Source organism: Quercus lobata, chromosome 4 (genome assembly GCF_001633185.2).
Source record: "Quercus lobata isolate SW786 chromosome 4, ValleyOak3.0 Primary Assembly, whole genome shotgun sequence".
In the NCBI taxonomy this organism is placed as follows: Eukaryota; Viridiplantae; Streptophyta; class Magnoliopsida; order Fagales; family Fagaceae; genus Quercus; species Quercus lobata.
The window spans coordinates 95,155,538-95,170,442 of NC_044907.1; the positions used below are offsets into that span (position 1 = coordinate 95,155,538).

General features: G+C 33.2%; 1 protein-coding gene across 1 annotated transcript; it reads left to right on the forward strand.

Annotated features, from left to right (window-relative positions):
* The first annotated feature begins 242 nt into the window (after nt 1-242).
* Nucleotides 243-10,642, forward strand: LOC115986222 (probable serine/threonine-protein kinase PIX13). The gene is made up of 6 exons (XM_031109073.1): nt 243-394; nt 2,494-2,633; nt 3,606-3,748; nt 4,025-4,148; nt 4,303-4,373; nt 9,740-10,642. The coding sequence occupies exons 1-6, from the start codon at nt 243-245 to the stop codon at nt 10,640-10,642; spliced, it is 1,533 nt and encodes a 510-aa protein (XP_030964933.1).
* Nucleotides 10,643-14,905: the final 4,263 nt, after the last annotated feature.

Below are 14,905 nucleotides of genomic sequence, written 5' to 3' on the forward strand. Positions count from 1 at the left end.
CTTGTAGTAAACTTGATGCAAAGTCTAAAATATGTTTTTTCATTAGCTATGGTGATGAGAAATTTGGCTATAGGTTTTAGGATGAACAAAACAGGAAAATTATCAGAAGTAGAAATGTGATATTTAATGAACAGGTTATGTACAAGGACAGGTCAACTGTAGTGTCAGATGTTACAGAGATAAATAAAAAGAAATCTGAGTTTGTCAACTTAGATGAATTGACTGAAAGTACTGTCCAAAAAATGGATGAAGAAGATAAGGAGAATGTAAATTCACAGGTAGATCTGAGTACACTTGTAGCTGAAGTTCGCAAATCTTCCAGGAACATTAGACCTCCACAACATTATTCACCTGTTTTAAATTATCTCCTATTGACTGATGGTGGTGAGCCAGAGTATTATGATGAAGCCTTACAAGATGAGAATTCAAGCAAGTGGGAGTTAGCCATGAAGGATGAGATGGATTTTTTGTTAGGGAATCAGACATGGGAACTGACTGAATTACTAGTAGGAAAGAAGGCTTTGCACAACAAGTGGGTATACAGAATAAAGAATGAGCATGATGGTAGCAAACGTTACAAGGCCAAATTAGTTGTTAAAGGGTTCCAGCAGAAAAAGGGCATTGACTACACAGAGATATTTTCTCCAATTGTGAGGATGTCAACAATCAGACTGGTACTGGGAATGGTGGCTGCAGAAAACTTACATTTTGAGCAGTTAGATGTGAAGACAGCATTCCTTTATAGTGACTTGGAGGAAGACCTTTACATGATTCAGCCAGAAGGGTTCATAGTTTAGGGACAAGAGAATCTAGTCTACAAACTGAGAAAGAGTTTGTATGGTCTAAAACAAGCTCCTAGACAGTGGTACAAGAAATTTGACAGTTTTATGCATAGAATTGGGTTCAAGAGATGTGAAGTTGATTACTGTTGCTATGTTAAGTTTTTTGACAATTCTTACATCATATTACTGTTGTATGTGGATGATATGCTTATTGCAGGGTCTAGCATTGAGGAGATTAATAAGCTGAAGAAGCAATTGTCCAAACATTTTGCAATTAAGGATTAGGGAGCTGCAAAGCAAATCCTTGGTATGAGAATCATTAGAGACAAGGCTAATGGTACATTGAAGCTTTCACAGTCAGAGTATGTGAAGAAAGTTCTCAGCAGGTTCAACATGAATGAAGCTAAACCAGTGAGCACATCCTTGGGTAATCATTTCAAACTAAGCAAAGAACAGTCATCGAAGACAGAAGAAGAACGAGACCATATGAGCAAGGTGTCCTATGCCTTAGCTATTGGCAGCTTGATATATGCTATGATGTGTACAAGGTTAGACATTGCACATGCAGTGGGAGTTGTGAGCAGATTCATAAGTAGGCCTGGAAAGCAGCATTGGGAGGTAGTCAAGTGGATTCTAAGATATCTGAAGGGTTCATCAGATACATGTCTTTGCTTCACAGGTGGAAGTTTGAAACTGTAGGTTTATGTAGATGCTGATTTTGCTGGTGATATTGATAGTAGAAAGAGTACTACTGGGTTTGTATTTACTCTGGGTGGTACAACTATATCATGGGGTTCAAATCTACAGAAGATTGTTACTTTGTCTACTACAGAATCTGAGTATGCTGCAGCAACTGAAGCTGGAAAGGAGATGATTTGGCTACATGGTTTCTTAGATGAATTGGGTAAGAAGCAGGAGATGGGCATTCTACACAGTGACAGTCAGAGTGCAATTTTTCTTGCCAAAAATTCGGCTTTTCATTCAAAGTCGAAGCATATACAAACAAAATACCACTTTATTCGTTACCTTGTTGAAGATAAGTTGGTAATACTTGAGAAGATTTGTGGATCTAAGAACCCGACAGACATGTTGACTAAGGGTGTCACTATTGAGAAGTTGAAACTATGTGCAGCTTCAGTTGGCCTTCTAGCTTGAGGACAGGAGGATGAGTTGCAGGGATGAAGGATTGTTTTTGGAAGGATTGCGGTGTGATGTTGGTGATTGAACTAGTCTCCAAGTGGGAGATTTGTTGGGTTTTGTGGAGCCTAGTTTTGTTTGATCCGGTTCGACGATCTGATCCGACCCGAATAATGTTGCGTGGTTTTTAATGGGTGCACTTTTTTGTACTTCTTCTCTCATAATAGTGAAATCCCTGCAACTTCGTGGACGTAGGCAAATTGCCGAACCACGTAAATACTGTCTTATGCGTGTGATTATTTTTCTTTGACGTATGTTTTCTTTATTTTTTGTTTTTCATAGGTTGGGAATTCGGGTTAAATTACCTACAAGGGAGGATTTGGGCAGATTTTTAAGGGTCAGCTCAAGGATAGGGGCAATCCAAGAGTGGAAATAGGATGGTAATTGCTATCAAAAAATGGAAACCCGAGAGCTTTCAAGGATTTAAGGAGTGGCAGGTAATTCTACCCAACTTGCTAGGGAAGAATATATAGTTGTGAAGTTCATGTGTTTTGAATTCTTTTTGTCCTTTCAGTTGCACTTTTACTGTGCTTCTTGTGAATCCAATTAGGCCTCACAGTTGCACTTTTATTGTGCTTGTTGTTGCTATATTCATCATTGCTTGTTTCTTTTTAATGTACCCTTCTCCACTTTTAGAAAAAGATCATGCGAAAGGTAATTGGATAGGAAAGGTAGTTGCAAATAGTATAAACCACTTTCAATTGTAGTCAGGTAAGATCTTATTCACGACTTCTCTTTCTTGTTTGGGTTAATTGCAGCTATCCCCCAAAACTATATGCTCATTGCAATTTTTATCATCTTTTATTTTTCTTGCAATCAACACCCTGATTCGAGATCAAATTTTAATGTTTGCTATTTAAAATTAGTATCAAACTTAGCAAATTAGTGGGCTGATTAGGTGGTGGGATGCTCTAATGTGTTAGTTTTCATTAACTTGCAATGTCCACCCTAACCAACTCACTAATTTGTTAGATTTTTAACATTAATTTGGATGGTTGGGTAAACATTGCTAATTAACCCTTTGATATATTTTATGATGATAACTAGAATGAACCCTTTGATAAATTATATCCATAAGAAACCTTTGGATATGTTATTTTTCTGTGTCTTAAATACTGTAAACAATTGCAGAGAGAAAAAAAAAGAGAGGAAACAATGTATTTAGTTGTGATTTGGTTTACTTTGGTTGAACTGTTGCTTCCTCATTGCTACTAAGTCTGGGGTACACAATACTATTCTGGTTTAGAACACACACACACATGCATTATTTGGCGTTTGGTTAGATGTTTCAGTAATTTGCTTTTTAACATTACATTCAAACCATTTTAAATATGTATGCTTATCTCGGTGCTAATTTATTGGTGCAGTTAGAGGTGTATTTCTTAGGAAAGTTCTCTCATCCTAACCTAATCAAGCTGTTAGGCTACTGCTAGGAGGACAGAGAGTTACTCCTCATTTATGAATTCATGCAAAAAGGCAGCCTAGCAAACCATCTGTTTGGAAGTAAGAGCTTAAAACATAATTGAATTCTATTACTGTCCATATGTGCAGGGAATGTGCTATGAATGTAAATATGTGATTCAAATATAAAAGTACATTTGGTTCACACATCTTTTATTTATGCAGGGGGGTCAGGTATTCAGCCACTTCCATGGGATATACGGCTTAAGATTGCAATTGGAGCAGCTCGGGGCCTGGCATTTTTGCACACATCTGATAAGCAAGTTATTCATAGAGGTTTTAAATCCTCCAATATACTGTTGGATGGGGTAAATTTCTATTGAAAAGTGAATAACTATCAAACTACAAGAGATGCACAAAGGAATGATATATTGCTACTGTCCCTAGCCCATTGATTATTATATCATCTTTTTATCTTGTTCACATTTCCAACCTTTATGCACACCCATTTTTCCCTTTGTGAAGCCACCTCTCACAATTGATCCGCCACGTCATGGAATTAAAAAGTTTAAAAATTCCTTGGTCATAGAAAAAATGTCTCACAATTAAAGTTTGAACTTGTCTAACTTTTGGTTTTATTGCAGTCCTATTTTGCCAAAATATCAGACTTTGGCTTGGCAAGGTGGGGTCCATCAGCTAGTCAATCACATGTGACAATACGAGTAATGGGCACGTATGGTTATGTAGCTCCAGAGTATTTAGCCACAGGTATTATTTCTGCCAAAACTTTTGGACTTTTGGTGCTCTTAAGGCCAAATGAGGGTGAGGCTTAAGCTTGACCTAAATTTTGGCAAACTTCAGCTACTTAACCCTGAATGTTTTAAAAGCTGTGCCATGACAATATGTTATGCTGATTATACAGGGCATCTGTACGTCAAGAGCGCCGTGTATAGTTTTGGTGTTGTTTTAGTTGAGATACTAACAAGTTTACGAGTACTTGATACAAATCGTCCAAGTGGGAAACAAAATTTGATGGATTGGATCAAACCATGTCTATCAGAAATAATAAAGTTGAAACAAATCATGGACTCCCGTTTGGGGGGAAAATATCCATCCAAGGCTGCATTCCATATATCTCAGCTTGCTCTAAAGTGCCTTGCAGCTGAACCTAGGCTCTGACCATCAATGAAAGAAGTTTTAGAAAAATTGGAATGGTTTGAAGCTGCCAATGAAAGACCAAGGGAGCCTAGAAATCATGCTAGTCATCCTATGGTTCATCGACAAGGCCAGCAGCCTTTGCACCATCGTTCTCCACTTCATCCTAGACTGGATAGAAATCCAGCCTACCAAAATTCCTCCCGAGTAAGGTGACTTTGATACATCTGCTACATGCAAGCATAATTCTTCACTTGTATGCTGATTGTTACTCGTGAAAAACAACAATTCCCACTTTATTTTTTAATTTTGATTAATGTGATCTTTTGTAAGTTACAATGAGTATTATTATTTTACTGGTGACTTGTATGTACTGAATGAGTATTTAGCAGCGGGATTGTAATTATCTAGAAGGTCTGGTGAGTTGTGCTTGACAGCTTAAGGATGTGTTACAAAGTTATTAGTTTTGTTCCTGAAGCCTGCATATTATATATTGGGATCCATTAGTTTGAATATCAAGAATTCTTTCTTCTCAAGTTTCTCATTCTAGTGAGTTTTTACATTTTCTAGCTTGTAATTATTAAAGTAGTGAAGAAAAGAAACTTGATTAGCATCATCTTATCAGTAGCGTGAAAAATATACTTGTATGGTTATATATTCTTTTCATACAACCAAGTGGAGGATTGAGGAGCTGTGTTGTGCTTGTGGACCTTTTTGGTTCTGGTGATGATTCAGTTTTGTCAAAGAGACATCAAGATCTCATTCTTTCTGAGTGCATGTCATGCATCTGAATTTTGAGTTGATAAACTAGTAAACCCCATCTGATATCACTGCTCCTGTGTTTAAGTTGAAGAGCATCACAGAGTAGTCTTATTTAATGGATTCTTATATCGGATAGAGGTGTGTTTCTTATATGCTATCAGCAATAGAATGGGCTAAACAATTCAAAGAACCCAATCCATGGAATGCAGGCATAGCCTTGAAATTGAGGTTGCGTTTGGATTTGACGATTTTTATTTTTATTTTTATTTTTTATTTAAATTGCTACTCTAATTCAACAGCTCATAAAAGATTTGAGTTTAGAAAAAAAATTTCAAGCAAAAGCACTTGTGAGTTGTGATATTATGGATTTAAAATGCCATTATACACCTACTTATTTTAAATTCTAAATTTGTATTTTTTTATGATATCTAAAAGCTTAAGTGTGTCATTTATTGTTCCGAAACTCTTATTAAGCCACATATGTGTAACATCTAAGTCCATTAAGTTTACTTTAGTTCATTTGGTCCAGTTTGGTCTCTCCAGTCCACTTCAGTCCATTTTGGACTAATTGCAACTTAAATTGATTTTTTTTTTGTAGGTTTGATTTTCAGTTTTGGGCTCAAAAATTAAATTTTTTTTCTTCATTTTTGGGTTGAAAAGTATGAAATTTTATTCTGTTTGGGCTAAACTCTTTAATTTTGGGCTAAAAAATACAAACAAAATAGACATTTAAACTTAGAGATATGAGTCCTAAAAAAGCAATAGAAATGATAGATATTCATAAGATTGCCTTAAAATTCAAGTTACAATAATTTAGGTATTATACTTATATTTAGATTAATGTAACATTTTACATGTGTTCCATGGAATGGTGATGTACATTTTTTTAACATTCTTGGATATGTTCAAAAAATTAATAACCGATTATGTAATATTTTTAAAACAATTCCTTTTAAAAACATCTTCTCCAATTATATAAAACAATATTATAATGGTATAATTTAAATCTTTTTATTAAATTATGTTTTTCATACATACATACTTATATATATATATATATATATATTGCTATTGAATACAAAATACATTACATTACATAAAAATTATAAAATAGAAAATACTTTAAAATAACACTCGCACTATTTAACTAACAAATTTTACATTATATTCTTATATAAAATAACTATATTAAATTTTTCCATGTGCATCACATGGGTTTGCAACTAGTATTTATAAAACTTATATCCATCCAAAAAGTTCATTAATAAAAAATTAAAAAAAAAGTTAAAAAAAAAAAAACCTCCATACTCTACAAGTTACTTAAACTACAAATTTAAATTCAAAATTTTCTCTTAAAGGCATCTATCCAAATGAATCATAAAAGAACTAAGAGCGAGCTTAATAATATTATTATTAGTTCCAACAAACATGATCTATTGATAAAAGTGAACCCAGAAAAATGAGGAAGAGAGGATGTGCATCCTCTATTGATCCTTATTCTTTAACTACATTGCTCCTTAACTCTTGGCTCTTCACATTGTAAATAAACAACTTATGGCAATTTAGTATCATGATTTCTACTAGATAGAACTTGTCACTTTGGTATATTGCAAGAGGAAAAAAATCTTCACTGATAAACTCTTCAAAATTTCTTGATCCAAATAGGTTTAATCCAATCCCTCAAGAGCCAAAAATCAAATTCATCTCTAGAAGCTTGAGTAGCATAACAAAGAACTCCATTGAAAGTTAATAACTTGCAATTGAACATTTCCATGTAGCATATGTTGGGTTTGCATGGCAACTCAATTCCTTCTCTAAGCTTCACACTTATATGTCTATTGCTGTTATATCTTTATCACTTTCTTCAATACTTTGTGCTATCCAATTCAAAGCCCCATTACAGCCAATATCAAAACAAGTTATGGAATAAATTACTTGTAAAGAACAACTCAATTACCTCCAAGCAGCATTTTCATTTACTTCATCATCATTACCATCCTTAACACATATATGACGCTTGAACATATTCTTAAGCAAACTGCCTTGTACTTCTGGAAGGACACATCATATACTAGTGAATAGTAGCTCTTTGAACTCATTAGTCATTTAGCCAGTGCTACTATTATAGACATGGATATCATTGTTAGATATAGATTTGGGAAGTATTAGCCCATCATAGGCATCTTCAAAAGTTTTCTTAAAAAGGATTTGGCTTACCTCTAATACTTTTTTTAAAAGAAATCTCCTTTTATTTTAATAAAATATTGTCACATCACCCATATACTAAATAAAAGGTAGGGATTAAAACCCACTATTACTTGCCATTGTATATTTAAAACAAAATAACATGTTCAGTTTAAAAAGTACTGGAGGTAAGCCAAGCCCTCTTAAAAACTGCAAATTGGGTACACGTTAAAAAATATGAGTTACATAAAAAAAAATAAAGAGAGAGAGAGAGAGAGAGAGAGAGAGAGAAGAAGAAGAAGAGTTTAGTGCATCCATAAAAACACATTGCCAAATAAACTTTATTCTATTCTCCCTATGATTGGATCATAAAAACCATTTACTTACAAGAATTTTTAAAATACATAATAGTTTTCACAATTTCACTCTCAAGAGATAGCAAAATTGATTAAAGATCACGTATTATGAAATAGAACTCATTACTTTGAATCTCTTGTTCCCCATTCGTCTTGCCAAAAACTTTTTATTCAAATATATATATATATATATATATATATATATATATATATATATAAAAGATTGGTTCACATGTCATTGTCATGGGAAAATTAAATAATTGGATATGCCTTGACCCTATAAAATGACATCAAATTATTTCCCTTTACAAAGTATTAATATCTCATGTTAAAATTAGTGTTTTATGTGATGTGATGTGAAGTTGATTTTCTCCTAGAAAACATGATCCTAAAACTGCACAGTATGATGAACCCTTTTTTGGTTTTTATATAAACGATAGCAATGTGATGAACTTGTGTAGCCTCATACAAAGATCAAACTTATTCATGATTCATGATATAGTGGTAGCAAAGACTAAAGAGTATTAAGCATTTCATTATTCTTTATAACTAAATATATACATGAATTGTAAAGAGTTTTATAGCTCAATTGTCAATTGTAAATTTCCAAGTTCTTATTTCTCCTCTCAACTATTCTTATGTGACTTGCCAATCTCAATAGAGAGAAATAGAATACCAATTGGATAACCAAACAAACCAAATCCAATACATAACTAATTTACTTATGGAGAAATCATAAATGAAGTTTAATTACAAACCACCAACAACTTTTTCATTAGAAACAAAAGATACACCTCCCTTCTTTGCTTTGTATTCTTTACTGGATAAACTCCACGTGTACATACATGTTTTTGGGATAGGAATCGTATGGGAAAGAAATCATATGGATCTAACAATATGTCAGTAACACACCTAAACAATTTGGATTTAAGTTCTAAAAGTAATACACCTCTATAGTTCTAAAAGTAAAAAATAAATAAATAAATCTTGAGACTTGAAAAGATAATAAATAAAAATGCATAGTCTATTTTAATTAAACTGCAAACACAATGTGGTTATACTTAAATGAGTTAAGATTTAACTTGTTACTTTTTGAAACATTAAATTTAATTCATTACTTCTAAAATTATACTCTTGTGGATTAATTTGCTACACCTTATATTTAAATTGTATATCCCCCCCCCCCCCCCTCCTCCTCCTCCTTTTTTTACCTATGTTGTCTTTAAAACATTGACACACTATCATGTATAGTAGAATTTGTAATATCCATAACATTAAACATCACTTCAGTTTGTAATTTGGTGTATTATTATATTTCATCTCATATAAGAATAAGTCCTACACGTAGGCCTAAAAGAAAAATTGTTTTATATATTCAATGTACCTATACATCCCTTCACTTAAACATGGATTCTATATATACATTGTCAATTTGTGAGTTCTTATTTAACTCAATTGGTAAAGTGAGTAAAATATTTTGAGTTAGAATTCGCCTGATCAACAACATTAGTGTGATGATGCATGCATTTGAATTATTGGATTTTTTTCTATTTACACCAAATATTGTAATAAACTAAAGAGTTTTGCTTGACTCTAGTGCTCTGTAAAGCAACATAGAAATGACACGTGTCCTGAATCGATAACTTATTGGCTATTCTCTCTTCCAATGTTTTGTAAAGCGACACGGGCATGCAATATATCTTAAAATGATCACTTAATTAGGCTATTCTCCCATTCAGTGCAAGGTGCACGAGAGTATTGAATGAGAACTTTGGCAAGTAGGTTGTACACGGGGTGTTTTGGTAATTATAGAATATAATAATTAATTAATAAATGTGTAACAACCGATCCTACCAATTAAATTCACAATGGAATTTGACTGGGGTTCAGTGTAACGTCCAGTGTCCAATTACTAATCCTTCTATCTCAACAACGCCGAAGAGCAATAATAGTTCAAAATCTAATAGAACACCTCCAAAATTCTCTCATTTGGTACCATCATTCTTCTCCGCAGTCAAGCTACTAACAAATAGTTCCAAAAGACCTAGACTCACAATCCTTAAGACAGGATTTGAAGTCTTGATGAAATTTGAAGTTAAGAAAGAATTTCCTTTCAAAATGCTATTTGAAACGACTAACAATTTCTCAAATGATCACAAGATTGGAACAGGTAGCTTTTTCTCAGTCTACCATGCAGATGATGGCCGAGAAGTGGCTATTAAGTGCGAGAACGGTGCCTGTGCTTGTGAAATTAACTTGAAAGCTTTGTCTCGCCATAGTCACAATAATCTTGTTTGCTTATTAGGATTTTGTGAGGATAGTATCAAGCCCATATGGGTCTACGAGTACATGAAAAATGGTAGCCTTCATGACCATCTTCATAAGCTTCAAAGTAGTCCTCTAATGTCATCATGGGCTACCTGGATTAAAGTGGCACTAGATGCAGCAAAAGGCATTGCTAAGGTGTCTGAAATCGGTCATTTTGTGAAGCAGCTCGTGGTAGACAAGATGGAGCATTTTTTTGATCTGGTAGAGATGGGAGCCTTGCATTACATGGACCCCGAGTACAGACGTCAACTTAATGTGCAATTGACAACGAAAACTGATGTTTACTGCTTTGGAGTGGTATTGCTAGAAATTTTGTCCGGGTACAAAGCTACTGATATAAATGGAAATGAGGAGCTACATAGCTACATTGCCCAAAATAAAATTTGCAAGGTTTTGGACCCGAAAGTATCACCACCTACTCCATTTGAAAGAAAGGCAGTGGCACATTTTGGGTCCCTAGCTTTGGATTGTGTCTAAATGGTCCAGATCGTCCCTTAATGACTGAGATTGTAAATAGCCTACAAAGTGCCTTGGAGGCTTGGATGCATGTGTGGATCCGGATCCTGAAGAGTGTTCACTTAATGATTAGGTTAACATTCGTTAACCTAAACATTAATGATTAGGCGTGGTTAAATTCCTAAAACACATCAGACTGTTTTGAACTTGAAATTGTGAATCAATCAGATGATGGGGAAAGTAAATCGAGAGGATTGGCAGAATACCTTGGAGAATTGCAGCAGAAAGACGACGCGAATGACCGGTATGTTGCTGCTCTGAGAAGAGAAACATTGGGTAGGAACCCATATGTGAGAAGGTCAACAAAGAAGAAAAGTAGAGAGAGTTATTGTCTGCTTAAAAATAATGGCAAGTTTCACATTTTTTGGATATTATGTAGCGTTTTTTGGGCTGTGTTTGTCTGGAAATATTTCAGTATAAGAGAGTCATTGGGTGCTTAAAATGAATGGTTATAAATAAATCTATTTATTTGTTGCAATTAAAAATTTGCATATCAGGTGTTTTAGTCAAGCCAATTCTCTGCTGTTTGCATGTTGGTATTTGTAGTATGATCATGCTATTCATCAAACGACGAAATTAAGTTTTAATTCAAGGCCTCAAAAAAATATTCATGAAGGAAATTCAAGGCGTATTACTATAGGAGCACTTAACGAAATTGTTTACATATCTTGTCCGACCATAATGGAACTTTTATCTTCGTTTGATGGCTTTATTATTTATTTATTTTTTCTTTTACCAGAAGGGGAACATATTCGTAGCATTGAATGGCCCATCTACTCATTTGGAATTAGATATTAGAGATCAATAGACCATCTCTAGAGAACACAAGCTACAGCTTCTCTAGCATTCTTGTAGCCAATTTTTGAGGTTTACCCCTATTCAAATAAGGGGGTTTATTTCATCAAATAAATAAATAAGGGGGTTCATACAAATGTCACCCTTGAGTTTTTTTTTTTTTTTTTTTTTGAAATTAATGTCACCCTTGAGTTTAAAGTGAGTGTCAATTTGATCTTTATATTTTTTATTTGAATAAATAAATACCTGCACTTCAGTTTTGTTATAACAAATTAAACCTTTTAACTTGTATTTTATTTTCCACTAGTGTGTAACATTGTGTATATACACGAGTACAATTTTTAAAAAAATCACAATTATACAATTCAGATTATACTTTTCTTTTCTTTTTTTGGAAGAAGTTCAAATTATACATGATATTAACTTACACTTTTTTTAAACTATATATTTCTAAAATATGTAATGGTTTCCACTAGTGTGTAACATTGTGATTATATATAAATGTGTGTGTGTGTGTGTGATTTAGAATTTAATTGGTTTTGAACTCTTCAGATTTTGTACCTAATTATTCACTTACTACAAAAATTAAAAACTTAGATGGACATGTGGTAGAAAATTGGACTCCAATTGAAATCCAATTTAGAATTTAATTGAATTTGGACTCATTGATTTTTACACTCAATAATTTACTTGGCACAAAATTAAAAATTAAGTGGGACATATAACACGAAATTGAGAATCCAATTAAAATCTAATTGAATTTTTTATGATCTTGTAAGCTTTCTAATAATACCTTATTTGCACAAACCCGAGGTACAGAGGGGCCTTGAAAAGCTACCGAAAGTTGGTGGAAAATAAGAAATGGCAGAAAATCATTAGAAAATGGGAAAACATGGAGAATTTTTGGATAAAAAGTTAAAAATTTATGGATAACTTTCTTAAAACAGATAAATCAGCAGTCAAAGCAACTAAAAACAACACTGTAATTCCTCTATCCACATTTTAGAGACTGCATATACAAATTGACTAAGTCAAATTCCTTGGACCAGCATGTGAGTTACCCAATCCATTAATGTCAATCTATGGTATGAACAGAAAAACCCAACTGATGTGAAGGCCTTGAGAAATTATACATTCCTTGTGGTGGATCACGTCTAGTGGCGGAGCCAGAATTTAAGTTCAGGAAGGGCAAAATTAAAAGACACTATTAAAAATGAAATTAATTTGAAAGTTTTAATTAGTATTAATAACAAAATAAAACAATTTTACTTAGTGAGAAGGGTATAAAGGTAAATGGATCAAAATAAAAATCAAAGAGATATGCTATCAATAATTGTTTTGTTACCACCGCACACCCTTGGTGCAATGGTCAATCCACAAGTATAAGTGTTTGTGGAGTGTGGGGGGCAAGGGCCGAGATTCAATTCTACAGGAGGGAGTTTCACACTTATATACACTTAAATTAGGCTAGAGTAGAATTCTATCTTGTAAAAAAAAAAATTGTTTTGTTGCCTTTTATTTTCCAATGATAGTTTGTAGTTGTTAGTGTGGATGCAGAGTGTGTTTTGTTCTTTTCTATTTCAGGTGGGGCAAAGAAGCAAACTTTTGGCATGATATAGGTAGAGTGGAGAAACTTTTAGAGGAGTTACGGGGTCAATTACCCCTCCTCGACACCCTTGGCTCCGCCCCTGATCACGTCATTTGTCCACTATTTCACTAAAAGACTCACACCTCTTTAAAATTGCTAGCAATTGAGTTGTCGCAAGATGTGCATGCTCTCAGCAATTAAATTAGCCAAAGTCACCTTTTGACTCATAAATAAAGCTACAAAACACAATTTTTGTCCCTAGTAGAAACTGTTCGGCGCAGGAAACTTCCTCTTTTGTCTTATATTTTATTTCTTCTTGGAAAGTACTCTCACGCGGAAACTATGAGTATCTTCACTGAATTCAATCTTAGAATTTCCAGATTCTTACTATAAATTATAAAATACCATTTTTGTACGCAATTCTTTCTTCCTCCCAATTCAATTTTCGTAGAATATTTTTTCGTAGATTGGTGTCATGTGGAAGCCCCAAGTTGATCAAAGTAAGTTTCAAAGAACTTTGAGTTAGACAAGAAAATTTTAGTATCTAAAACTGTACAAGAAATTCAGCTGAATGCTTATTACTTTGTTTCTTGACAAAAAAACTACAAAATGATAAATTGCAAATCTATGTAATAACTAATAGTCGAAACGTTTGACTTTTTGTTGACCACGTCTCATTGTGCCACGTGGCTACATAAATTAATGTCATGTCTATCATTAAAAACATCATCAGTTGTTTCTTTTCGGGGTCTTAACTTATAGTTTAGTTTTGTTTTGTTTCAAAACACCTTTTAAGTTTTAACTATAAATAACACAAAAAGCTCTCAAACAGATTCTATTCTACAAAAAAATAGAACTGTCACATAAAAAAAAAACACAGAACCGCGAAACGCCGAGACAGAGATAGCAATTTGATTTTGAGGGTCCTTCACCATTCTTTTGATTTTCAGGTTGTGGCCTACTTCCTCTCAAAAAGTAATCTCCTCCGCCTATAAACACCGCCACTAATGGGTTCCTACTCTTTCTCTGATAAAAAAATTTCCTCCACCCATTAACAACACCTCCGATGGGTTCCCATTCTTTCTCTGATTTTTTTTAATAAACAAATCTAAATGGTAAATTAGATTTGTTATACATTTTCAAAGATTCTTCTTTTTATGTAAATAATTATATTAGAGGGTACTTGTGTCTGTTTTGTATTCTATATTTGATTGAATTGTAGTTTAGATGAGTCTTTGGGTTTGGAACAGCATATGGAGTTCATACATAACCCATTTTGGTCCTTAATTGTATTGTGGAAAATTTTATTACAGAGAGATAATTAGAGTCAAAATAATTATGCTGCTACTGCAATTCTTATAATTCTTTTCAATTAGAGTATGAAATTGAAATTTTGAAATTTTTTTGCCTGTTTGTTGTTGGTGCTTCTAACTACCGAAAAATTTCATTTATTGTTGTTTTCGTTATCAACCTATTCTATTGCCAGGCTTACAAAAAAACACTTTAAAGCTTTTTTTTTTTCAATTTATTGGAAATATTGATTAAGTAGTTCTTCAAATTTGTGTTTCATACATTTTATGGATAGTTGAGGATATTTAAGATTTAATTCTTCATTTTATTTTAAACTTAAGTTTGATTTCTATTTTTCATTAAGTAATTTAATGTTTCATCTTTATACAAAATAGTTTTCCCGTGCATCGCAGGAGTTAGCGACTAGTATATATATATATATATATATATAGTCTGCATAAAGAGCTATAGTTTAATTGTAATTATTTACTACACTACAGGTCGTATAGTGTATAGTTTTCGTTAGTAAGTAGTTATCATATGTACTGTTG